This window comes from Mobula hypostoma, chromosome 9 (genome assembly GCF_963921235.1).
Source record: "Mobula hypostoma chromosome 9, sMobHyp1.1, whole genome shotgun sequence".
Lineage (NCBI taxonomy): Eukaryota > Metazoa > Chordata > Chondrichthyes > Myliobatiformes > Myliobatidae > Mobula > Mobula hypostoma.
Genome location: NC_086105.1, coordinates 95,108,286 through 95,135,799, shown reverse-complemented (window position 1 = coordinate 95,135,799; position 27,514 = coordinate 95,108,286). Strand labels below are relative to the sequence as shown.

Genomic DNA, 27,514 nt, shown 5'->3' with positions numbered 1-27,514 from the left:
TGGAGAGCAGAGAGAAGAGTGGGAAAAGGTACAAAAGAGAGGAATGGTAAGGTTATAGTTTAGAGAGAAAGTGCGTGGATTAGAGAGAGGGAAATAAGTTGAGGGAATGATGGAGAGCAGAGGGATGGATAAGCAAAGGGAGACCAAATGTTGGAGGAGGAACAAAAGTGAGGGAACAGAGAAAGAAGGTGGAGCAATGCAAAATACTGGAAGAGCTCAGTGGGTCTGCCAGGGAAATGAGACAGTCAACGTTTTGAGTTGAAACCCTTCATCAAGTCAGTGGAGACTCTGGGATTGGTGGCGTGAAGTTGACAACTATAAAGGAAAAGGGGGAAGGGAGGAGTAGAATGGAGGGATAGAGATGGGCGTGGAGAGGGGAAGTCAGAAATGAAGGAGGATGAAGAAATGAAGAATGTTGAGGAAAGGAACAGGAAGTGAGGGAAGGGGAGAAGGGAGCAAGAGATAAAGGGAAAAGCAGACAGAATCATTAGAAAACAGGAAAGGGTTGAAATGGATGGAAGAAAAACTGGGAAGAAAGAGTATGAGAATAGAGGAAGAAGTAGTGGGCAGTAGGAAGAAGGGAGAGTGAATATATGCTGAGATCACAGAGGCTGGAGGTGATAAAAGTAAATTCAGAATCAAAAAAACACGACTACAGGAGTACATATCTCAGAGGATTATAACATTTATGAGATATTGGAAAGGGAATAATAATAATTTTTCACTCCAAATTTTGCTTGTTACTCCAGTTAGAAGTAGGGTAATGCCTAAATCTGACAATCCAAGTTAGTTCACAGCAGTGGTTTTAGTTGTCCTGAAGTTTATGGAGATCTTGGCATATCAGATGAGCCAGAATAGTTGATTGTGGAGGAAGCAAAGGCAGAGCTGTGATGTATAGTGAGGTGGGGGTAATTATAAATGGGTTCTGAATGTTTCCATAACATTGGCACCATTCTTGGGATTTTTCCATGACAGGGTTTATATACGAGTTCAAACAATCTGCCTTCTCTCCCACAGACACCTCACAACAAAAAGAGGTGGAAATCTTGATGGCTGTTGCACACAAACTCCAAAGTAGCAATCAATTCACTGTATATATAAATCAGAGGTACATGTCAGTGAAGTACCTCAATTAGATACAGGCAATACAAACCAAATCAGTAATAGAGTTGAAAATGAATGTTTAAGTAATATCTAGAAATGGTGATTCAGTTAGCATTAGAAAACTATTAGCACTGGAGAAATTAAAGGGATCGAAAGATGATACTCCCCAGGACCAGATAACCTGCATCCAAGACTTCTAAATGGAATGCATATGAAGATAGTACATTCATTACCCATCTTGTTCCAAAAATCCATAGATGGCACAATAATCCCCACAGGTTGGAAGTAACTTCATTACCTAAGAGATGGAGAAAGCTAATGATAAACCCCAGAACATTTTGCCCAAAATACATGGAATGGAAAATGCTGGAATTTACTATAATGGAAATTTAAACAAAACACTTGGGACATAATAGGCTGACAAGTGTCAACATGGATTTATGATAGGGAAGTCATCTTTGACAAATCTCATTTTATTTTGAGGTCGTAACTAGCAGAATTGATAAGAGCAAACTAGTTGCATTTGAATTTAAAAGGCTTCAATAACATAAACACAAAGGTAAATTAAAGGTAAGAGTTAATTTAAAGTTACTATAGGATATTGATCAATCATGAAAGTGGGCAAAGGAATGGCAGATTGAAGTTAACTTCGACAAGTGCAAAGTGATATATTTTGGGAAGTTAAACCAGGGCAGGCTAAAGACAGTGAATAGCAGAGTCCCTGAGGGTGTTGTTGAACAGAGACCCAAGGTACAAGTTTTCATCTTTTTAACAACACTTTCTTTCAGATCCTCATTCATTTTAACCAGTTATCCTTTATCAATTCCTGGGATTTTATGCATCCATGAAGATAGACATAAAATATTTGTTTAACTTCTCGAGCATACCTTACCCCCTCAATACAATTTCTCTTTCAGTCTGTATGCAACCTACATGTTTTTCTAATTGTTTCCTTCTTACATTACCATAGAAATTTTACTATTTTTGTTTGTTTGTTTGATAAGATTACTCTCATATTCTATTTTCCCCTTCCTCATTCATGTTGTGGTCCTCTGTTGAATTCTGCACATTTCCAATTCTTGGACGTTATAGGAAAAGACCATGCACTGCAGATCAAATCTCCGAATAATGATCTCAAGTAATTTAATACAAAAGCTTAACAACATTAATATATTGGTAACAATTAAAAAATCTGAAAAATGAAAATGCATTCTTATCCTGATCATGTAAGATCTTATTTGTGCTATAAATCAGAATTATGCAATAACTTGAATGTAAATAAGACTATTAGACATAGGAGCAGAAAAAGGCCACCCGAGAGTGTTCCACCATTCCATCATGGCAGTTGATTATCCTTCTCAACTCCATTCTCCTGCCTTTTAGCAATATCCTTTGATGTCCTGTTAATCAATAACCTATCGACCTCTGCTTTAAACATACCCAGAGATCTGGCCCCTTCAGCTGTCCGTGGCAATAAATTCCACAGACTCATCACCCTCTGTCTAAAGAAATTCCTCCTCATCACTGTTCTAAAGGAACATCATTGTATTCAGAGGCTGTGTCCTCTGGTCCAAGACTTCCCCACTATAGGAAGCATCCTCTCCACATTCACTCGACCTCAATTTCAATATTCAATAGGTTTTAATAAAATCCCTCCCCTCATTCTTCTAAACTCCAGCGCGTACAGGTCCAGTGCCATAAACAGCTTCTGATATGTTAACACTTTCATTCCCAGGATCATTCTCATGAACATCCTCTGGACCCTCTCCAATGATACAACTTTACTGGCATACTGTTTACTTTAAATTAATTGACTGAATTAGTGGTCTGTATCTTCAAAACCAACTCTGCAGAATTACAAGCGATAATATTTCTATTTTACAGCACATTATCAATAGTCCTCCAAGAGGACCACTACCTTGTCGCGGTTCGGAGGCTTGCGTGCCTCAATGATTCAGAGAGCTATTCTGGCATGCCGCTTTAAGCACCAGTGGTGTAACAGGCAGAAAGTAAGTGATCAATAGTACAAAATAAAAAAAAAATCAAAGCTTCACACCTTTAAGGAAGCAGCAATTATATCAATAAAGAAATATTAATTACTTTTTCATTCATATTGCACATCAAATCTGATTTATTTCTATGCAACTCAAGTTTATAATGGCTACTTCAATAATAAGATAAGCTGATGCTTTGTCATACAAAAGCTGCTATAAATTTTTTTTAATTCAATAGAGCATCAGACTTGCACTTTGTGATTGCCTCTTTCAGTATAAGATGGAGTTTTCTTATGTTTTATAATTGTTGAAAGTCCCTGTTGTTTCCAAGCTCCATTCACACCTGTAGCATCGACAGCAATGTCAATTGTATCATCTGGAACTAAACACCTCAGGACCAACAAGAAAAAGAAGTCCAAAACAGCAACTAAAGCAAAAATGCAGCCAGCCACAGGACCACAGTGGGTTATTAATCGGTACAGTCGTTGGTTCATTGGCAGCACTCCTTCTTTGGCCACTCGGTCATAAACCTAAAACAAAATTAAAAGAAGCAAGATTAGAATCTACCAATTATCATTTGTGTTGGACTTACGATCATTATTATGCCATCAAAGCAAGAGAAGGACGTATAAAAAATTTGTGTTCTTGAAATGATCAGTTTTGGTGAGACCTCATATGCAGTGCGTGGACCTCATCCAAGAAAGAATATGTTTGGTTTGAGGAATATACAACAAAGGTCTACCAAACTATTCTGAAAATGAGAACTATCAAAAGAAGAACAATTCAAGTAGAAAGGAGGAGTGATATCATCAGAACATACACAACACCTAGATGGTTTGGCAGGATACATGCCAAATGGCTCCCTATCCTCACAACAAGGTACTAACTAGTCAAGAATTAGATAAAATTACTTTAAAGTTATGACTCTTCAGAATTTTTATCCCTATTCTCTGTGCATGGTCAGTAAACTGGGTGTATTAAAGATGCAAATTGATAAGATTCTTCTGTTCTGATGAAGGGTCTTGGCCCAAGACGTCGACTGTTTATAGACGCTGCCTGGCCTGCTGAGTTTCTCCAGCATCTTGTGTGTGTTGCTTGGATTTCCAGCATCTTCAGAATTTCTCTTGTTTGTGATAGGAATACTTATAATGTTGGTTGATAGGAAGTTAAATTATTGATGACTTGGAGGAGAAGGGTGGTTTATACTGTTCTGACTTTAGAAAAATGAGTGTGAACCACTGTTCTCTTTAAGCTGTGCAAATGCTCAGCCGCGCAGTAACTGAAAAGCTCCCACACACAGAACCTTTGTTGCTTCGCAGCTGGAATTTTCTTTTATATAATATTAACATAATTTTGAAATTACAGTAAGTTAATATAATTTTTAAATCTATGTTGATATAATTGTGAAATACCCTGTAATTATGTTAATACAACCCTTAAATGTTCTAAATAATAAACATATCACGATCTTTACTTTGAATCATTTTAGTGCTTCAAACAATTTACATTGTCAGTGTTTCAAGTTAAAACACTGTTACAAATTGTAATAATAAACACAGAATGGAAGTCAGTAGGCCATTGTAAATAAATCACTGTGCCACTGAATGCTGATGCTGTCAAGTCAAAACAAAAATTTGAAGAACTGTCAATTCTTGTTGACATTGCTGGAAGATTTCAAGCTTCTAGTGTCAACTGCAAATGTGGATTCAGCCTTATAAATTCAATCAAATGCAAATCCAAAAACAGACGAGGAGTGGAACATTTGGATGATCTAATGAAGATTAAAACATATCTTTCATAGAAACACAGAAAACCTACAGAACAATACAGGCCCTACGGCCCACAATGCTGTGCTGAACATGTACTTTAGAAATTATATAGGGTTACCCATAGCCCTCTATTTTTCTAAGCTCCATGTACCTATCCAGGAGTCTCTTAAAAGGCCCTATTGTATCTGCCTCCACCACCATTGCCGGCAGCCCATTCCACGCACTCACCACTCTGCATAAAAAACTTACCCCTGACATCTCCTCTGTATCTACTTCCAAGCACCTTAAAATTGCGCCCTTTCGTGTTAGCCATTTCAGCCCTGGGAAAAAGCTTCTGACTATCCACACGATCAATGCCTCTCATGATCTAATACACCTGTATCAGGTCACCTCTCATCCTCTGATGCTCTAAGGAGAAAAGGCTGAGTTCACTCAACCCATTCTCATAAGGCATGCTCCCCAATCCAGGCAACATTCTTGTAAATCTCCTCTGCACCCTTTCTATAGTTTCCACATCCTTCTTGTAGTGAGGTGACCAGAACTGAGAGCAGTACTCCAAGTGGGGTCTGACCAGGGTCCTATATAGCTGTAACAATACCTCTCAGCTTTTGAACTCAATCCCACGTTGTTGAAGGCCAATGCTCCATACCATATGCCTTCTTAAGGCTGATTATACTTGTGCGTCAAATGTACGCCGTACGTATGGTGTGGCAGCGTACCCTACGCTGTACTCTACGCCGAACCCTATGCCATAGCCTAACACGCACCTCTCCCAAAATGTAACCTCGCATCGCGGTGATGCAGACCTTAACAAGTGTGATTGGTCCACTTGGTAGCATCGCATTTCTTCCTACGCCGCAATAGCTTCCCATTGGGCAACTGAAGGGCAGGGAAGGAACTCTGGCTGCAATGCTTTCCATAAAGTTTTACAGACCTCCGAAATTATGGAGGACCCTGTGCTTGACGCCAGTTTGTAGCTAGTTGCTACAGCCTGTTGACTTCCACCCGAAGCTAAAACTCGAATGGTGATTGCCAGTCTCCGAGTATACTACGTGTACACTGATAGTCATAGTCATGGTCATACTTTATTGATCCCAGGGGAAAATTGGTTAGATGCGAAATAAATGGTTGGAGACGATGAACCAAATCGTCGAATCTACCTGCCGACATTCCAAAATATTTGAAATGCATTTCCTCGTCCATGTCCCTCAGTGGCCGGACAAACACAGAAAATTCACCCTCCTTCAGTTTGAGTTGCCATTGTTTGAAGTTTTGAGTTTCTTCATGTTGAGTTTCAACACGAAGAAACTCAACACAGTGGCATAGAAACCCCACAGCCAACTAGCGTTTTGGCGGTGAATTGCAGAGTGATGTAGACACACCAATGCACAAGTATAAATGCTCACAATGGTGTAGCCCACTTGCGTAGGCTACAGCGTAAGCTAGTACGCACAAGTATAAATCAGCCTTAAAACACAGAGTCAACCTGCGCAGCAGCTTTGAGTGTCCTATGGACTCAGACCCCAAGATCCCTCTGATCCTCCACACTGCCAAGAGTCTTACCATTAATACTATATTCTGCCATCATATTTGACTTACCAAAATGAACCACCTCACACTTATCTGGGTTGAACTCTATCTGCCACTGTCAGCCCAGTTTTGCATCCTATCGATGTCCCGCTAAAACCTCTGACAGCCCTCCACACTATCCACAACACCCCCATCATCAGCAAATTTACTAACCCATCCCTCCACTTCCTCATCCAGGTCATTTATAAAAATCATGAAGAGAAGGGGTCTCAGAACAGATCCCTGAGGCACACCACTGGTCACGGACCTGCATGCAGAATATGACCCATCTACAACCACTCTTTGCCTTCTGTGGGCAAGCCAGTTCTGGATCCTCAAAGTAATGTCCCCTTGGATCCCATGCTTCCTGCATGGGGTACCTTATCAAATGCCTTGCTGAAATCCATACACATCTACTCCTCTATCTTCATCAATGTGTTTAGTCACATCCTCAAAAAATTCAATCAGGCTCGTATGGCATGACCTGCCTTTGACAAAGCCATGCTGACTATTCCTAATCATATTATGCCTCTCCAAATGTTTATAAATCCTGCCTCTCAGGATTTTCTCCATCAACTTACCAACCACTGAAATAAGACTCACTGGTCTATAATTTCCTGGACTATCTCTACTCCCTTTCTTGAATAAGGGAACAACATCTGCAACCCTTCAATCCTCTGGAACCTCTCCCATCCCAATTGATGATGGAAAGATCATTGACAGAGGCTTAGCAATCTCCTCCCTCCCTTCCCACAGTAGCCTGGGGTACATCTTGTCAGGTCCCGGAGACTTATCCAACTTGTTGCTTTCCAAAAGCTCCAGCACATTCCCTTTCTTAATGTCTATATACACAAGCTTTTCAATCCGCTGTAAGTCATCCCTACAATTGCCAAGATCCTTTTCTATAGTGAATACTGAAGCAAAGTATTCATTGAGTATCTCTGCTATCTCCTCCGGTTCCATACATACTTTTCCACAGTCACACTTGATTGGTCCTATTCTCTCACATCTTTTTTTTTCCCTTTTTTTATTGAAGGAATGACACAATACAGAATATATAATGGATTACTTTTTCCTCCATTTTACTTTAGTATCGTACCCCCAAAACAAACCTCCCCCCACCTGCCCTCCCCGAACATATCATGGCAGCTAATATATTTACAACACAACAATTCACAAATACAAGTACGGACATTTCACAACCATACCCCCACACTACTTCAAGACAATGGCTCACACACATCTGCAACATGTCAGATGATCCAAAATACACTCATATTTACAATTCATCAACCACCTTGTGAGGTAAATTATAAGCGTGTTAAATGGGAGGCAACTTCCCAAGTACAATCAAATGCCCTCAACTAGTAGGCAATTACTTAAGACTCCCAAAATATGATTAGAAAGGTCCCCATTTCGAATAGAACTTTTTCACAGACCCCCTCAAAGTGAATTTAATCTTTTCTAATTTCAGAAAAAACCTTACATCTTCTAACCAAGCAGCAGCAGTTGGGGGAGTAGCAGATTTCCAAACCAGCAAAATTCTCCTACGGGCCAATAGCGATGTAAATGCAATGATATCCAACTGGCTTGCATTTAAACCCAAATCATCATCTGCCACACCAAATACAGCTATAAGCGGGCATGGTCTCAGTGTCACCCCCAAAACCTCACTGATAATTTTAAAAACCAGTGCCCAATAGTCATCAAGCCGAGGGCATGACCAAAATGCATGTACTAAACCAGCTGGAAAGAAGGAACACCTGTCACAGCCAGCATCTGTCCCAGGGTATATGTCTGCAAGTCTGGCTTTACTTAAATGTACCCTGTGTAAAACTTTAAATTGTACAAGCCCCAGTCTAGCACATGATGATGAGAAATGAACCCTATTCAATACTTTTGCCCAATATTCCTCAGCCAGATCCATACCGAGGTCATCCTCTCACCTACTCTTAGTTTTGTTTAGATCTTGAACTCCCAAAGACATCAGCTGAGAGTATAGTTCAGAGATCAGCCCTTTATTGTTAAAGCTAAGAGTGAGTTTTTCCCATAACATAGCAGGTGGTAGAACAGGAAAAGAGGGAAATTTTTCCTTGACAAAGTGGCGAATCTGCAGGTATTTAAAAAAATGATTATGCGGAAGGCCATACTTACCGCACAGGTTATCAAAACTATCAAATATGTTATCAGTATACAAATCCTTAATGTGCATAAGACCGTTCAAACCCCATTGTTTGAAAGCTGAATCGAATGTAGAGGGAGGAAATAAATGGTTTTTATGAATGGGGCCCAAAACTGAAGCTGATATGAACTTATAGTGGCAGCAAAATTGATTAAAAATTTTGAGGGTGGAGAGCACGACTGGGTTAGATGTAAATTGAGAGGATTTCAATGGTAAGGAAGAATACACCAAAGCTGGGAGAGACGAGGAGTGGCAAGACCGTGACTCAAGCAGGCACCAGATTATATCTGGCCGGTGGAGCCAAAATAATACTTTTTGAATGTTCGATGCCCAGTAATAATGAATAAAGCTGGGAAGACCCATTCCACCTATGTCACGACCTCTTTGAAGAGTGTGCTTATTAACCCTTGGGACCTTATTTTCCCAAATAAAGGTTATAGCTTGGTCGACTGATTTAAAAAATAACTTAGATAAGAAAACTGGCAAACACTGAAACAAATAAAGAAATCTAGGAAGTATAGTCATTTTCACGGACTGAATTCTCCCAGTAAGGGGTAAACTGCGCCATCTCTCGAAATCAGCCTTCATTTGGCTAACCTGAGGCCTGTAGTTAGCTTCAAACAGAGATGTAAAAGAGCGAGTAATATGTATTCCTAAGTATGCAAAACCATCTTGAGATAAAGGAAAAGGCAAAGATTCCTGTCGGATCTGTAGGGCCAAGTTATTAATGGGAAAGCATTTGCTTTTTTGAAAGTTCAGTTTATAGCCAGAGAAGGCTCCAAATTGACCTAATAATGACACAATAGCAGGACTACTACCTACAGGGTCGCTAACATAAAGTAAGAGGTCATCAGCATATAGGGATACACGGTGTTCCATGTCCCCTTTTCTAACACCTTGAAATAATGTAGTTGACTTAAGTGCAATAGAAAGAGGCTCAATTGCAATTGCAAAAAGAAGAGGGACAATGGGCACCCTTGGCGAGTGCCACGTGTTAATGGGAAATAGTCAGATTGAAAATAGTTTGTCCACTCTATCAAAAGCCTTCTCCGCGTCCAAGGAGATAACAACCTCTGGACTTGGAGAATCACTGGGTGAATAAACCACATCAGCCAGTCGACGGATATTAAAAAAATAGCGATTTTTAATAAAACCTGTTTGATCATCTGAAATTATCTTGGGAAGGGGACGTTCTAAACGACATGCAAGCACTTTAGCCAAAATTTTCACATCTACGTTCAAAAGTGAGATGGGGCGATATGATCCACATTGAGTCGGGTCCTTGTCCTTTTTAAGAAGTAGTGAAATAGCTGCCTGTGAAAGAGAAGGGGTTAAGGAGCCATTCTCCAAAGATTCCTGAAACACTTCTAGAAGGACCGGTATGAGCTTATCCTTAACTTTCTCATAAAATTCTATTGGATAACCATCAGGACCTGGGGACTTACCACTCAGCATAGCCATAATGGCATTATTAATCTCTTCCGGCCCAAGAGCCCAATTTAGGTTCTCCACCTCCTCTGGTTCAAGAGTTGGTATTTCCAAATTATCTAAAAAACGTTCCATATTTGTTTTATCTGAGGGGAACTCTGAGGCATACAGAGAGGAATAAAAAGTTGCATAGATGTTATTAATCTCTTTTGGATTGCTTGTCAAGTTCTGGTGTGTGTCTCTTATCTGGGGAATAAGTCGTCATGCAGCTTGACGTTTCAACTGATGAGCCATAAGCCGGCTCGCCTTGTCACCATATTCATAATAGAGGACACGTGTCTTAAGAATTAATTGTTCTGATAGGTTTGTAGATAGAAGATTAAACTTCGCTTGCAAATCAACCCGGCTTTTATATAATTCCACAGTGGGTGCCTCAGAGTATTTTCTATCCAGGTCCCAAATAGATTGCAATAACACTTGCATTTCCTTCCTACGCTCTTTATTGGCATGTGAAGTATATTATTTGACCCCTCAAGTAAGCTTTTAAAGTTTCCCAAAGTAAAGAGTATGATACCGACTCAGTTTTGTTATTCTCGAAGAATGTGTCAATGTTAGCTGATATATAACTACAAAATTTCTCATTAGAAAGCAAAAGGGGGTTAAGTCTCCACAGAGGCCATTCTCTAACATTTAAAGGAAAACATAGGTCCAGTTTCACGGGCGAGTGATCAGATATAACTGTATTCAATTTGTCTAATCATTGGTATCAAGGAGTTATCTATAAAGAAATAGTCTAGCCTGGAATAGGAATGAACATGAGGAAAGAAAGAGAATTGCCTAACTGATGGATTCAAAAATCTCCAAGGATCCATATAACCATTTTGTTGCATAAACATCGAGAAGGCCTTTGCCATACCAGAAAATGTTCCCCTAGGGCAAGACCTATCAAGCAGTGGGTCAATAGCACAGTTCAAATCTCCGGAAAAGATTAGCTTATGTGTATTCAGGTTAGGTATTAATGACAAAACCTTATTTGCAAATTGGACATCGTCCCAATTAGGAGCATAAACATTTACCAAAATAACAGGTACCTGAAAGAGAGAGCCAGAGACTATAATAAAGCGACCATTAGGGTCACTGATTACATCAGATGGTGTGAACTGCATTCTTTTGGTGATTAATATTGCCACCCCCCTGGATCTACTATTAAATCTGGAATGAAAAACCTGACTAATCCATGCTTTACAAAGTCTATTATGGTCCTCCACTCTTAAATTGTGTCTCTTGTAGAAATAGTATATCTGCTTTTAATTGTTTCAGATGAGAGAAAACTTTAGCGCTTTTAACCGGACCATTGAGCCCCTTTACATTCCAAGAAATAAACCTCACAGGGTGGCCTCCATCGGCAGTACTCACGTTAACCATATCAAAAGCCAGACAGGGCCTACAATCCAAAACAGTGCGAGGGCATCAGTTGCACACAATAACGCACAATGAAAAGAAAGTCTGATCAATCCGTAACACACAAAAGAATAAACTGCCATGGTAATTCCCCAAAACACTCCCCCCACCCCTTTACACAAACAACAAAAAAACCCAATTAACCCCCGAAACCTAGATCTACCTTCCTAACTGAGGATGATCGCAGGCAGTACCCAACAAAAAACTTCCAAGGTGTTCCCCATACAGCCCAACTTTCAATCTAATCTAGGGTGGCTCCCCTCGTTAAAATTTATCCTATCACTTATACTACCTTTAATATAACATATAGGCTAAAGATGACACAGGTCAAGCTAAGCATTAAAAACAAAAATAAACAAAAACACTGGGCAACTTAAATGCCCAAGATACAAGTCCCAAATATTTACATTTTGCCGGTTGAAAGTTTTTGTTAATCAGTTTTGGCAGCATAGCAGTTTGACCTGATCGCGTTCCACAAATTAAACTGGAAAAAATGAACAAAGAAGTGGATTGTGAAAATTAACAGTTTGCCATGGCATGAGGCCCCTTCCATGCTGCATGAATAACCTAAAAAAAAAGTCATTGTTCTTCTCATTCTTCTTCTCCCCAGCACGAATGGTAAAACTCTTTAGCCGCCTCTGGTGTATTGAAATAATGCTTTTTACCTTCATGCATGACCCGGAGCCGGGCAGGATACAAGAGGCCAAACCTGACCCCTTTCCCGTAAAGCAGGGATTTCACCTCCTTGAAAGCTGCTCATTTTTACCCAGCTCCGCACTAAAATCTTCATAAAAAAACACGCGGTGTCTGCGGAAATACAGCTCCTGCTTCCATCTATTGATGATGCGTTGCTTATCTTGAAAGGAGTGAAAGCAAACCAGGAAGGTTCTTGGTCTCATTTGCTTGGCTCCAGAGACACTGGATGGTTTATGTCCGACTCCGTGAGCACGCGAAAGTACGAGAGGCCTTGGGAAAAAATTTGTCCCTCGCACTTTGTCAAAAAACTTGGTCATAAATTTAACAAGGGTCGAACCTTCCAAATTTTCAGGAATGCCGACCACTCTCAAATTGGATCTCCGCGACCAATTTTCAAGGTCATCAAGCTTTCCCTTCAAAAATGCGTATTCCCTCTGCAATGCTGCAATGGCGGCTTTGGCGCTCACCAGTCGGTCACCGTAATCATTCAGGCCGTCTTCAATCTCACGAATGCGTTCGTTGTGTGACTCGTAAGAAGACATAATTTGTTCCGTGGTAGCATTCACTGGTGATAAAGCATCTTCAAGTTCTCTTTTTAGGGCAGAATGCACCGCTTGCGTCATGTCAGTAATAAGTACTAAACGAAGCCTCTCCAAGTCATCGGGTAGCGCAGGTCCGGGTCCAGGTCCAGCAGCGTGCAACGGTGCCATTACTGTAACATCCGCCTTCTTGCTCGAGGCTTCGCTATCTTTTTCCCCAAAGTTTTACTTCGAAGGTACATTCTACTTGCCATTTCAATGTCCAGCGTCGTGCACAATGGTAAATATTCAGTTATCTCGAGCATACGGCAAAGATAAACAGGTAGGTTTTCAATAAAAATCGGGAGCCACACTCACATGCACCGACTCACTCCATACTCAACCCCGGAAGTCATTCTCTCACATCATATCCTCTTGCTCTTCACGTACTTGTAGAATGCCTTGGGGTTTTCCTTAATCCTGCTCACCAAGGCCTTCTCATGGCCCTTTGTGGCTCTCCTAATTTCATTCTTAAGTTCCTTCCCGCCAGCCTTATAATCTTCTAGGTCTCTATTATTACCTCGTTTTTTGAACCTTTCGTGAGTTTTTCTTTTCTACTTGACTAATTTTCAACAGCCTTTGCGCACCATGGTTCCTGCACCCTACCATCCTTTCCGTCTCATTGGAACATACCTATGCAGAACGCCACGCAAATATCTCCTGAACATTTGCCACATTTTTGCCATACATTTCCCTGAGAACATCTGTTCCAAATTTATGCTTCCGAGTTCCTGTCTGATTGCTTCATATTTCCCCTTACTCCAATTAAACATTTTCCTAACTTGTCTGTTCCTATCCCTCTCCAATGCTATGGTAAAGGAGACAGAATTTCATTTGGATGCAATGGTTATAGTTATAGTGGTTTTAGTTAATGCATTGTAATAAAGGCAGACAAGAAAATGTTTATGAAACATTAAAGATTTTCTTTGTTGTACTATATTTCATTATATCCTTCAATTAATAAATAAAATCAAAAGTATGTGATTTTTTTTCAATTTTCATTCTAAATATTCACAGTATGCATATTACAAAAAAAATTAAAGAGCCGCACAGTTTTCAGGCCGTGTAAAAATTTCTTGCTCAGAGCAATGGTAAAGGGAGTGACTATTACAAACAGAGAAGAATAAAATTTCTTCACCCAGAAGATAGTGAATCTTTGGAAATTTCTAGCCTAGAGCATTATGGAGGCTCATTCATTGAGCATCCTCAAGCTTGAAGTCAATAGATTTGATTTATGATATTAAGGGGATCAAGGGATATGGAATTTGCTCAGGAAAATGCATCGAGAGAAAAGAACAGCCATAATCTTATTTAATGGCAGCATAAAAACCATTTAAATGGGGGATAATATATAATATAAATTCCATTAAAAAAGTAAAAGCCCAACAAATCTGGGGTAACATGACAAGAATGAAAATTAGTTTAGTGTCAGAAAGCAAAGTGCAATGCTCAACAGGAACTTTAGTTCTAGGGGTTAGAGGAGGGGTGAGAGTTGTGTGCAGTGGAGGCATACAAGGCTCATGCTGGGCCTCTTTCATTTGGTAATTATATACAAATATGAAGTAAAATGTAAGGGCCAAAACTATGGTAGTGCAGTTGGTAGCAAGGAACAACATTCCAGATATCCATGGATCAGCTAGATGGGCAAAGAAGTGACAAATGGAGCTAATCTGGTGAAGCATGAGGTCAAACAAGCTAAAAGAATAAACAGCAAATGGTAGGGTATAAGGTGTGGAGGAACAGCAGGATGATGAAATGCATTTTGATAAATTGGCTAAGAAAGTTTTGTCGTTACTTACCTTTTTGTCCAAACATAGAACACAAGAGCAGGAAGTCATGTTAGTATTGTACGAAATTTAATTAGGCCAATCAAGAGTACTATACACATACTATGGGAAGGATGTGATAGCACTAGAGTGGGTATTGGAAATTTAAAAGAGGCTTGGAGAATTATAGTTATGAGGTCAGACTCTCTGGGCTGAAATTATTTTTTTTGGAAGGGATTGAGGGGACATGACTGAGGTGCATAAAATTGTGAGAATCCTACACAGAGCAAATAGTAAAGGAGCTGTTTCTCTTAACAGAGATTATTAGCTGGGAGCAGGGTACAGGGTTGTCAATTGGTAGAAAGATTGGGGAAAAGCAGAGAAAAAATAACTCCATTTAATGATACATAAACAGTCTCTTTTCCCCAGAATGGAAATATCAGATAGCAGATGGCTTATGTTTAATGCAGAAGAAGAAAAGTTTAAAGGAGACTTGCAAAGCAATTTTACTTTTACGCACTGAGGTTAGTAGACGTTGGGAACACACTGCTGGGGAGACGGTTGAAGCAAATAAAATAGCAGCATTTAAGAGGGATTTAGGTAAAAACATGAGGAGGCAGGGAATGGAGGGATATAGGTAGAAGGGATTGTTAAGATTAACATCTTGGTTGGTGCAGATTGGGCGGGCGAAAGGTGGTGATGTAAAAGACCTGTTACTTCGCTGTATTGTTCTATGTTCTATGAAGAGATAAATGGCCTCCCTCAGTGTCATAAACTTGGGTTCTTAAATATTAAAAAAAACCTAGGGTTTGCACAAGAATTTGACGATGTTAAAAATAATTTCTTATGATACTCTGATTTAAGTGTATTCATTTTTGATAAATTAACTTCCTTTGAAATGAGAATAAATAAACTGCATACATATTTGCTCTTTTGCACAGTAGAAACGGAAAGGTTGCCTCTTTTTAGTTATGCACACTTTACAAAATAATGCAACATCTGAATGGCACACCATAATAAAGTTGTTTTATTGCTTTCATATAAAGTTGCTCAATAAACTGATTAGAAAGGCTGGCTCTGTTATAGGAGCCAAACTGGACACACTGGAGGCTGTGGTACAACAAAGGGCCCTATGGAAAATCTTGGCAATTCTGGACAATGTTTCTCATCCTCTGCATGCCACTGTGGTTGAACAGAGGAGAGCTTTTAGTATCAGACTAAGACGACTGCACTGCTCCAAAGTGCACTATATGAGGTCACACTTACCTTCAGCTATTAGGCTCTATAATGAGTCAACCTATAGCGGGGAAGTGATGACCCCGCTCCTGTTAAGACTGTTTGAGGTAACTTATTTTTTATTCTTTCAAACTTCTCTTCTAATATTTGTATATTTGTATTTCTGTGCACTTGTAATGCTACTGTGACACTGTAATTTCCTTTGGGATCAATAAAGTATCCTCTGTTAAGACGAACTATACATCAAGATTAAAAGGTCTGTTTTACAGTAAGTATATACCTTTTCAGTGCGTTCTGCCACATTTCTCCATGTGTATAGATTCTTCACTCTGTTGTGTATTATTTCCACTGGTGGCAGTGTTCCTAGCCGTTGGCGAGTAATGGCAACTTCCAATCCTTCACACAAGGACTTCACAGTGGGCTCACATAAGATGATGAGATCCTCAGGTAGAACCTCTGGCACCCCACCAACCTTTGTACTGACAACCTTTTGCAAAAACAGAGAACATAGAACCACAGAAACTACAGCGCAGAAACGGGCCTTTTGGCCCTTCTTGGCTGTGCCGAATCATTTTCTGCCTAGTCCCACTGACCTGCACACGGACCATATCCCTCCATACACCTCCCATCCATGTATCTGTCCAATTTATTCTTAAATGTTAAAAAAGAACCCGCATTTACCACCTCGCCTGGCAGCTCATTCCACACTCCCACCACTCTCTGTGTGAAGAAGCCCCCCCTAATGTTCCCTTTAAACTTTTCCCCCCTCACCCTTAACCCATGTCCTCTGGTTTTTTTTCTCCCCTTGCCTCAGTGGAAAAAGCCTGCTTGCATTCACTCTATCAATACCCATCATAATTTTATATACCTCTATCAAATCTCCCCTCATTCTTCTACGCTCCAGGGAATAAAGTCCTAACCTATTCAACCTTTCTCTGTAACTGAGTTTCTTAAGTCCCGGCAACATCCTTGTAAACCTTCTCTGCACTCTTTCGACCTTATTTATATCCTTCCTGTGATTTGGTGACCAAAACTGAACACAATACTCCAGATTCGGCCTCACCAATGCCTTATACAACCTCATCATAACATTCCAGCTCTTATACTCAATACTTTGATTAATAGAGGCCAATGTACCAAAAGCTCTCTTTACGACCCTATCTACCTGTGACGCCACTTTTAGAGAATTTTGTATCTGTATTCCCAGATCCCTCTGTTCCACTGCACTCCTCAGTGCCTTACCATTAACCCTGTATGTTCTACCTTGGTTTGTCCTTCCAACATGCAATACCTCACACTTGTCTGTATTAAACTCCATCTGCCATTTTTCCAGCTGGTCCAAGTCCCTCTGCAGGCTCTGAAAACCTTCCTCACTGTCTACTACACCTCCAGTCTTTGTATCATCAGCAAATTTGCTGATCCAATTTACCACATTATCATCCAGATCATTGATTTAGATGACAAATAACAATGGACCCAGCACTGATCCCTGTGGCACACCACTAGTCACAGGCCTCCACTCGGAGAAGCAATTCTCTACTACCACTCTTTGGCTTCTTCCATTGAGCCAATGTCTAATCCAATTTACCACCTCTCCATGTATACCTAGCGACTGAATTTTCCTAACTAACCTCCCATGCGGGACCTTGTCAAAGGCCTTACTGAAGTCCATGTAGACAATATCCACTGCCTTCCCTTCATCTACTTTCATGGTAAATAATTAGTTTTGAAGCTGAGGTATAAACAAATTGACAAATACAGGTTCATTGTAAGTGTACAATTACGATAAATAACAACATTTACTGGAGGATAACAGTTCACAGAGGAATAGGGGAATAGGTGGAGGAATAAGTTAATAACAATCACCAACCAAATATTAATCCAGTCCAGCTGCCTTTGTTAAGTGTTTGTCAACAATATCAGCACACTGGTGCCAAAGGCAGCAGTGGTCCAGGAGATGAATCCAGCTAAGATGTCTTATTGTCATAGTAAGTGAATCAAAATGTTGGGGAAGCACTGTGTAAACTCTATGATGCCATCAGTGACTTCCAAGCGACATACCCTTACTGTTTCTTTATTGTCGCCAGCGGCTTCAACCATGCTAACTTAAAAACAGTCCTGCCTAAATCCTATCAGCGTGCTGACTTTGCTAGCGGAGGTGAGAACACATTAGATGTGGTTTATACCAATATCCGCGGTGCTTTCAAAGCAGTTCCCCACCCCCACCTTGGATACTCCGACCACTTACCTGTTACGCAAATTCCTGCATACACTGATTTAAATGACTCAAACAAGTTCAAAGGAAGATAGGACCTGGCCAGAAGTAGCAAACTCCTCAGCATTGCAAGACTGTTTTGAAAACAAGGACTCAAGCCTGTTCAGAAAGGCAGCCATTGACGGCCATCACATTAACACATGTGAGACTGGTGACTGTAAAGAAGTGCATTGAGGACCTCACTGTTATAACCACATCTCTGTGAGGGCAAATCAGAAGCTACTATTCACAGCAGAGGTCCAGGCACTACTGAGATACCAGAAATGCTGCCTCCAGTTCAGGTGATATGACAGCTTTCAGGTTCTAACAGACATCTTCAACATCTCTCTGGAATAGTCCATTGTCCCTTCAGGCTTCAAGGCAGCCAACATCATCCCGGTGCCCAAGAGGGTGACATTAACCTGCTTTAATGATAATGACCTCAACAATAATGAAGTGCTTTGAGTGGCTGGTAATGAATCGCATTAAATCCTATCCGCCTGCTATATTGAACCCCTTCCAGTGTAGTTATCACTCAACCCGGTTCACTGATGATGCCATTGCCTCTGACCTCCACTTTGTCCTGTCCCACCTGGAAAATAGTGCCTCATATGCCAGAATGCTGTTTATTGACTTCAGCTTGGCATTTAATATGATCATTTCTCAGAGGTGGGTAAACTGTCCTTGTTGGGTCTCAACGTCTCTCTCTGTAATTGAATTTTGGATTTTTTGACAGAAAGATCAGTCAGTCCGCATTGGCAGTAACATCTCTAGTTCCATCACGCTGAGCACCAACCAGCATTCCCCAGGGCTACATGCTCAGCCCGCTGCTGATGCATGTCCGTCCTGCTAGACCAGTTCAAACCAAATCTTCAAGTTTGCTCATAACACAAGTGGTTGCCTCATCAACAACGACAAGATGGTGCACAGAGAAGGAGTAGAGTGGTTTGTAGAATGGTGCGAGCACAATATCTTGAGTCTCAAAGTGGACAAGACCAAAGGATGACTATGGACTTTAGGAAGGCACAGGCTGACCACTCCTCACTGCACATAAATGGCTCCATCATGGAGAGAATTAGGGGCACCAAGTTCTTGGAATGAACAACATAACAGATGATCTCAACTGGTCCCTCATTACCACCTTTAGTTAAGAAAACCTAGAACTGTTTCCAATTATTGAGGAGTCTAAGGTGAGCGAGCGCCCCCCCCCCCCCCGGCCGCCATTCTACCCAATTTTTACAGCAGCACTACTGAGAGTGTTCTGACCAGCTGCATCACCATCCGGTTACCGGAATGGCAAGGCAACTGACCACAAGGCACTATAAAGGATTGCAAGGACTGATGAGGGAGTCACTGGGGTCACTCTTCCACCCATCTGATATATTTACCAGGAGTGCTGTGTAGGCAAGGCCCTCAGCATAATCAATGATCTCTCCGATATGTCCAAAAATCTCTTTGACACCCTCCCCTACTATCAGGCAAGAGGTATCATAGTGTTAGGAAAAGGACTGTTAAGGAAGAAAAAACAGCTACTTCTCTCAGGCTGTCAGACTACTGAACTCCCTGTCACCACATAGGCCTCACCATGTACGAAGCGCTAGTAGCGTTGTACTGTTCACTTTTTAAACTTGTGGCACAAATGAATCTTATTATTTGTTAATGTACTTGTGGGCATATTACTTATTGTATTCTGTGAGAGTTGTATGTACTGTGTTGTGTACCTTGGCCCAGAGAAATGTTCTTTTGTTTAGTAGCATATATCATGGTTGAAATAACAATAAACTTAAACTTGAGAATCTATGAGTCAAGCCTCTAGGCTTCATCACTATTCCTGAGAATATCTTGTCCTAACAGTTCAGAGTCAAAAACAAGAAGCACACCAATGAACTGGGACAGAGAAGGAACTGGTTGGGGGGGGGGGTGAATCTTCAAAATTGCAACCACATTATGTCATATCATTTCCTGTCAACAATGGGCAAGAAATCCCCCTGATGATTACCCACTGCTACTTCCCCTGGTTTAAGAATCAGAATTTCTCCAGAAGGGGTACCATGGTAGTGTGGCAGTTACCATGATGCTATTACAGCTTGGAGCATCGGAGTTCAATTCTGATGCTAGCCGTAAGGAGTTTGTATGTTCTCCCAGTGATGGTGTGGATTTCCTCCGGGTGTTCTGGTTTCCTGCCACAGATAGTAATTGGTTGTTGTAAATCATCCTGTGACTAGGCTAGGGTTAAATTGGTGGGTTGCTGGGTGGTGCATCTAGTTGGGCCAGAAGGGCCTGTTCTGTGCTGTATCTCTAAAGTAAAAAATAAGCAATTCCTGGGGAGAGGCCTTCACCAGCAGTAACTCTCAGGCAATACCGTCAGATCTTTGGACAAAACTGCTTCTTCAGTGGCTTACAATTCAGTTGTAAGCCCACTCTGTCAACTGTTGGGTTTATACAAGAAAGAAATGAAGTTTAACAGTTTCGTTTGTACAATGTGGTTTCTATTTATCAAAGACAATTCTTACATGCTATGTTTAAGTAATTTAGTAACTTCAGTTGTGCAGGCGAACCAGTCTTCTAGGTAGCACCAATTTTTCCAGATGCAGGTGTCTTTTTATTAAGGAAAAGGAAACTTAGATTGAGAAAATCATCTTCAAATTCATTAGAATGTGAATTCCATGTTTACTGGTACACTAAATGCACTATACTATAGATAGAACAGCAGCGATATATATCAATTAATAGAGTGGTGTTGCAGCAACAACCTGGCACTCAATATCAGTAAGTTGAAAGAGCTGATGGTGGACTTCAGGAAGGGTAAGATGAAGGAACACATACCAATCCTCATAGAGGAATCAGAAATGGAGAGAGTGAGTAGTTTCAAGTTCCTGGGTGTCAAGATCTTTCAGGACCTAATCTGGTCCCAACATATTGATGCAGCGATAAAGGCGGCAAGACAGCAACTATACTTCATTAGGTGTTTGGTCAGCAAAAACACTCAAAAATTTCTATAGATGCACTGTGAAGAGCGTTCTGACAGGCTGCATCACCGTCTGGTATGGGGGGAGGGCTACTGCACAAGACTGAAAGAGGCTGCAAAGGGTCATAAATTTAGTTGGCTCCATTTTGAGTAGGTCACATCCGGAATTTTTCCGGGTAGCAGATGACTTCCTCCCACGCTGTTCTGACATAGTTGGAATTCACATATGAGGCAAGTTACAGCAGTGGTTTGCCATTGCCTTCTGCCAGTTGTTTTTTTTTCAAAGAGATCACTAGCTCTTAACCCCACACGGATGGAAAGAGTGGGATCTGAACTTCGGAACCTCTGCCCCGCAGTCCAGCACTGATGCCACTACGCCACCAGCCATTTTGGGTACTAGCCTACGAAGTACCCAGGACCTCTCCAGGAGCAGTGTCTCAGAAAGGCAATGTCCATCATTAAGGAACCCCAGCATCCAGGGCATGCCTTTTTCTCATTGTTACCATCAGGTAGGAGGTACAGAAGTCTGAAGGCACACACTCAGCGATTCGGGAACAGCTTCTTCCCTTCTGCCATCCGATTTTTAAATGGACATTGAACACATGAACACCACCTCACTTTTCTAATATATATTATTTCTGTTTTTGCACGATTTTTAATCTATTCTATGCAAAGATTCATAGCAATTGATTTACCTACTTATTTTTACCTTTTTTTTCTTTCTATATTATGTATTGCATTGAACTGCTGCTAAATTAACAAATTTCACAACACATGCCGGTGATAATAAACCTGATTCAGATAGAACAGGAAATTTACCTGAAGACCACAACTTGCTCCTTCAACTATTGCCATACAAAAAGCTTCAGTCAGAGAAGTGTTTAGAAAAATGTGACCCTGGACCAAAACATCTCGCACATCTTTATGCTCCAAGGCACCCAGAAGTCGTACTCTATGTGAAGAAAGTCAAAACGTGAGCAACCCATTACAAATCAAAAACAAAGATATACATTTTATGAATGATATAAACAATTGCAGATCAATTGCATTAAATATTGCGGTATTGGTTTAAAACAAGATTTATATTTGTCACAAGGTCAAATGTTATTAATATTTACACGACTTTTTAACGAACCAATTCTATAAGAGAACATAATTGTATTTCATTTTTTTAAAATCAGGAGGAAAACAGACCATGAACGGCATAACTCGATTTGTAATTACCTTCCTCCTGGATGCATCTCATTGAACAGCACTTCCGTGTCCGTCTGGGTGAATGTGGAAGCTTTCTCATTCTGCCCTGTAGCCTCTGATGTCTGTTCCTGCTGCCTGGCTACCATTAGGAGTGCGTATTTAAGGGCTGACGCCCTTCTCTGTCTCCTCCATGCCAAAGCATCAGGTAATGTGCTAGGTCCCTTTTAGCACTTGTTTCTAGCTATAAACCACCCTACACTATAATGAATTGTAATCTTGACCAATTTCATTTTTGTTTTGTGGGAGGTCTGAGTGCACATCCTAAAAGCAGCAATGTTTTATAAGACACAAAGCTACAGTGCAATTACATGGTAAGAGTAAGACAGCAAACCAACAAGAATTATTTTTAAATGTAGAAGTCTATAAATATGTAAAAAGACAATAATTTATCCATTTGAGACAGAGACAGGTGAAATACAAATGGGAGATGACCGATAAGTTACAAGGGATGATTGATAAGTTTGTGGCCTAAGGTAGAAGGAGTCAATTTTAGAAAACCCTGGCATATTTATTTTTCAACATAGTCCCCTCCTAAATGTACACACTTAGTCCAACGGTCCTGGAGCATACGGATCCCTTCTTTGTAGAAATGGCCTACAGCAGGGGTGATTGATAAGTTTGTGGCATAAGGTAGAAGGTGATGAGTTATATAGCTCTCGTTACATGCACATGCAGTTCAACTCTTTGAGTGAAAATGCAGGAAGTTTGAAGTTTCTCCTCATCTTCTTCTACCTTAGGCCACGAACTTATCAATCACCCGTGTTGTGGACCACTTTCTGGAGGTCCAAGACGCCGACTTCTACAAAGAAGGGATCCGTATGCTCCACGACCGCTGGACTAAGTTTGTAAATGCAGGAAAAATAAATGTGCTAGGTTTTCTAAAATTGACTCCTTCTACCTTAGGCCATGAACTTATTAATCACCCCTCGTATATATTTTGTTTCAGTCATCAGTTTTGACGATACAATAAATGTAGCATAAATAGTGAACAACCATAAATCAAATAAGAGCAAGGAACAAATACAACTATTACCAGTAGAGAAATTAATGGCTCCAAACGTTGACACATTCCCTAAACTTGAATGGCTACATTATCAGATTCTGTGAAAAAATACAGATAATAGACGTGGTGATCTTTAGGAATTCAATGACAGGAGGAAAGTGGAGGAGAATGGGGTGGGATGTTATGAGATTGTAAAGAAAGTTTAAACAATGTATCAGATAAAATTTTCATTTTGAAATTTCCTGCATGTTTATTATCTTTTTTTCTTCGCATTACTGTTAAAGTAAGCATTTAGCATTACTTATATAAGATTCATGACAAAGATGGCCATTAGTCTGTACCAGTAATTTCACCTTCCAGCACAATGTCTGCAGCTTTACAGGTCACAGTACTTCAATATGACAAAACACTCTGCCTCTCTGACTCTTTCAGGCAGAGCTCCAGACCCTCATTTCTCTCTAAGTGGGAAACAATGCTTCCTTATCTCTTCTGCAACTTCCTGCCACCAGGATTTCTTTCCTGCTATCCAGTGCATGATCTAGTACTTTTGGAACAGCATTAGAGAGCCAGGGCGCAAAGTGACGACTTTGCAGTCATTTCTTTTTTTTCTGCAAGTATACCTTGCTTTACTTAAAATACATTTTCCCTTCAAAGGATATTGCTGCTCTTAAATGGCATTAGTGAGTGTTGATTTTTCAATTCCCAAAATAGGAGCACGTACTGCTCAGTAATTCAATATTGCTTATAAACTAAACCAATATTTGGGATTAAGACCAACATCACTGCTATTTCTCATCACACAAGTGCAGCAAATTTGGCAATGTCTCATTACCTGTCATGAAGCTGGTACTTTTCCCGAACTTCCTCCAGCACTATCCGCTTAGGTCCTTCACCACCAATGAGAAAGTTTAAATCTGGATGCTTAAGGCACAGTTCAGGAATTATCCCAGCAAGTAAATCAATTCCTAAACATATATTAAGAAATATTAGTAATAGTACTAAAAATAATCTAAAGTTCAAAATATAGCTAGAGTGTGTTCTCATACAGTATATCCGAGATTCTCCAAATTAGAAAAATCACAATCTCCTTTTCTTTTGTAATTTCAAATATGCCAAAATACTAACTGAATAGTCATGAACAATTTGGAATTGAGTGATACTTCATATTAATTTGGATTTTTTTTACATGTGCCACTTCACAGAAAAAGACTGGCACCAAGCTGAAGCTCAAAGGCTTAGATATTGCTAGAAGCATTTAATTAAACCACATCTTTCGAAATTAGTTGCAGAAAACATTGAGAATAAGGAAGCTACATGAAAACAGAAAACAGTAGAGACCCTTGTCAAGCAGCGCTTGTACAAACAGGTTAACATTTAAGATCAATCAACTTGAGTCATTAACTTCTTTGGCTGGCTGGTGGCACAATGGCATCAGCGCTGGACTCCGGAGCGAAGGCTCCCGAGTTCAAATCCAAGTCGGGCCACTCCCCGAGCATGCTTTCCATCTGTGCTGGGTTGAGCGTCGAGCTAGCCACTCGGCCTCGTAAAAAACAAGGGTCGAGTCAGGAACGTTCATATTGTGACCCGGTTAATCTGAAAGGAGACCAATCCTGACACTACGCACCAGACAAGAATGGCTGACTGTCTGGTGCAACATGCAAAAAAAAAATTAACTGCTTTTAATTCTTTCTAAATAACAAAAGAATTTCAAATTTCAAACATCTGAATCTTTTTTGATTTTCAGTTACATTTGGTCTGCTGAGTCTGGCACTTTCAGTCAGACCCTCTCCCAGGCATTAGACTTGTAAGTTTCAGCTTATCAAAGCAATTCTCCACCCTTTGTATTTACAGCATCCTTACTGAAATACCTTCCCATTTATTTGCTTACTATCTATTTCATCTGTTATCTCCCTGAAAAAGTTCAGGGTTTATTGTACCACTCATATGAATTTCCACATATTAAGGCACAGTGGTGCATGTGGCCTCACAGCCCCAGGATTGGGGGTTCAATCCTGGTCACAGGTACTCTCAGAGAGAAGATGCAGACTTTGTGTTGTGTCTGCACATTCCTTGTAAATCCTAACTTTATAAAACTTTGACATAACTTCCTGAATCTTGAACTCAATGCCTCAACTAATAAAGGCAAGCAGGCCACAGTGGGCAGCATGGTAGCATAACACTATTATAGCACCAGACAGTTCAATTCTGCCGCTTATATGTTCATGTGACTGCATGGATTTGTCCCATATTCCAAAGACATACAGGTTAGTAGGCTAATTGATCACACAGGTATAATTGGGTCTCGTTGACTGTAAAGGCCTGTTACCACACTGTACCTAATTAAAAACATTTAAAAAGTGTGATAGAAGTGGAAGGATTTGGGTAGTTGATGAAAATATAGGGAGAATAAAAGGATTAATTTAAATGAGTGGCTGTTGGGTAGTGTGGACTCAAAAGGCCTGTAGCTTCCTACTGCTGTACTTTATAATAAAGGTTTTTTCTTTAGGAACTAATCCCTTCATAGAAATGCCAAAGGTCAAAGACTGAAGTCAGCAAGTCTGGAGCTAGAGGTCTGAAAGGTCTGCAAGTCCAGGCCAGAGACTGAAGGCTTGGCAGCAGCCTCCCCTGTGTGTGTGAGGGGGTGGGTGGATAGGAAAGAGGTTTGTTTTGTTTTGATGCTGCTTGTGTTGTTCTGCATGTGGGCATGCAATGTTGGTATTGAAGTATGTGGCGACACTTGAGGGATGTTGGTTGTAAACACAAATGTTGCATTTCACTGTATGTTTCAATGTACATATGAGAAATAAATCTGAAATCAGAGGGTGACATGTACAATGCTTACTTTATAAATTCCAGATTTAACTCCCTGTCTTTTTATAAGACCCTCTGAAGTTCTGTTGTGTCACTTTATTCCTTCCCATCAGGAACTTAAGATCCAAACCAAAGTTTCAGAGAGGTATGGAGGGTGTGCTACACTTTCAACTATGCTATCTTTTGGACGATACTTTAAAACAATACCAGTTGGCTCTGTCAGTTGATGTAAAAGATCCCACAAAGACCAGGCGAATTATCCTGTGTGACAGTGAACTTCACACCTTATTCATTACAAGAATCATTCAGTAATCGTACTGCTCTTTGAGGGAGCTTACAGTGCGTAACCGACTTGCAAGCTTTCCTAATGCGATTTTTTTTGTTCACAATTCCAAAAGAATTCTTTCTGGGAGACAAGGCGGCTGTAGAAGGTAGTGTAGGCATATTTTTCGTTTTGGTGTCCAACTCAGTACACAAGCCTTGTGGACAGAGAAAAGCGTGGCCCGGCTGTACCTTTCCTGTACACCAGCCTGCTGACCACCACCACAGTGACGGTACCCGGTTCGGGCCGGCTGGGGTCGGGGATAAAGTCGGTGGGATCCACAGCGTTGGGGATGACCGAGACGCAGTCGGGGCTGAGGGCGGCCCGCAGCACGGTGTTCTCCTTGCTGGTATAGGAGACGCAGACAACGTGGTTAGTGTCGCACAGGGAGACGGTGAGCAGCTTGTTGGTCAGCACCGAGCTGAGGTCGGCGAACCCGAAGAGCGAGTGGTCGGTGAAGACAGTGCGCAGGCCCAGAGTGCGCGCGTGCCAGAGCGCGTCGTGCGCCAGCGCCGAGAACGAGCTGTGCGCGTGCACCACGCCAACGCGCTCGCGAACCAGCACGCAGCGCACGAGCGGCAGGCTGTGGAAGAGAGTCGTGGCCGTCGACTGGTTGTACATAACCCGCAGCGGCAAGTAGTACACCTTCAGACCGTGCGTCAGGTAGCGTATGCCGCGCCGCTCGCCGTACGCGTGGCTCAGCACGATCACCTTGTGACCGCGCTCGATCAGGCACTGCGACAGCTGGTAGATGTGACTCTCCACGCCGCCCATGTTGGGGTAGAAAAAGTCAGACACCATGCAGACCCGGTGCTTGCGCCCGGGCGCCGGTGGTGCCGAACAGGTCGCCAGCGTCTTTTCCCGGGTGGACCCAGGCCCCAATCTTGGACGGAACGCACAGCTGGCCGTTGGGGAGAGCGCGCGGACCCGGCGGAAGTTGTTTTCGTCACGTGATGGGGGCGCGGTGACGTCTCCCCCACGCGCCGTGTACCGCTCTTATTAATTCATGAATATGGATACGTACCTTTTGAATGAGTGACTAACAAGCAAAATAAACAGCTGTATCTCTCTCGTGTGTTATTCACGGCCACCCGGTTTCCCAGTAACACAAATATAACA

At 41.1% G+C, this 27,514-nt stretch overlaps 1 protein-coding gene and 1 long non-coding RNA gene across 5 annotated transcripts in view; one reads left to right on the top strand and one right to left on the bottom strand.

Moving 5' to 3' along the window:
• Nucleotides 1-570: 570 nt before the first annotated feature.
• piga (phosphatidylinositol glycan anchor biosynthesis, class A) lies at nucleotides 571-27,469 on the bottom strand. Of its 2 annotated transcripts, XM_063058698.1 has the most exons (5): nucleotides 26,587-27,468; nucleotides 24,095-24,227; nucleotides 21,825-21,957; nucleotides 16,064-16,270; nucleotides 793-3,628 (listed from the first exon to the last, which is right to left on the bottom strand). In XM_063058698.1, exons 1-5 carry the CDS (start codon nucleotides 27,194-27,196, stop codon nucleotides 3,341-3,343), a joined length of 1,371 nt encoding a protein of 456 aa, XP_062914768.1. In that variant the 5' UTR covers nucleotides 27,197-27,468; the 3' UTR covers nucleotides 793-3,340. The 2 variants fall into 2 exon arrangements, with proteins under 2 accessions (XP_062914769.1, XP_062914768.1); XM_063058699.1 differs by lacking the exon at nucleotides 16,064-16,270 and having other exon boundaries at nucleotides 571-3,628; nucleotides 26,587-27,469.
• The window catches only part of LOC134351866 (uncharacterized), a 63,987-nt gene continuing 63,422 nt past the window's right edge, over nucleotides 26,950-27,514 (top strand). For all 3 annotated transcript variants that reach the window (XR_010019285.1, XR_010019283.1, XR_010019284.1), the window contains exon 1: nucleotides 26,950-27,058. This is a non-coding gene — a long non-coding RNA (uncharacterized LOC134351866). The remainder of the gene's footprint in view (nucleotides 27,059-27,514) is intronic.

Excerpts from the sequence above, each read along its gene's own strand:
- piga (XM_063058698.1), bottom strand. The coding sequence starts at position 27,196 with ATGGTGTCTGACTTTTTCTACCCCAACATGGGCGGCGTGGAGAGTCAC. Across the intron at positions 24,228-26,586 it reads CAGGCTGGTGTACAGGAAAG|GAATTGATTTACTTGCTGGG; the intron begins GTACAGCCGGGC and ends ATATATGTTTAG. Across the intron at positions 21,958-24,094 it reads AAGTACCAGCTTCATGACAG|AGTACGACTTCTGGGTGCCT; the intron begins GTAATGAGACAT and ends TTCTTCACATAG.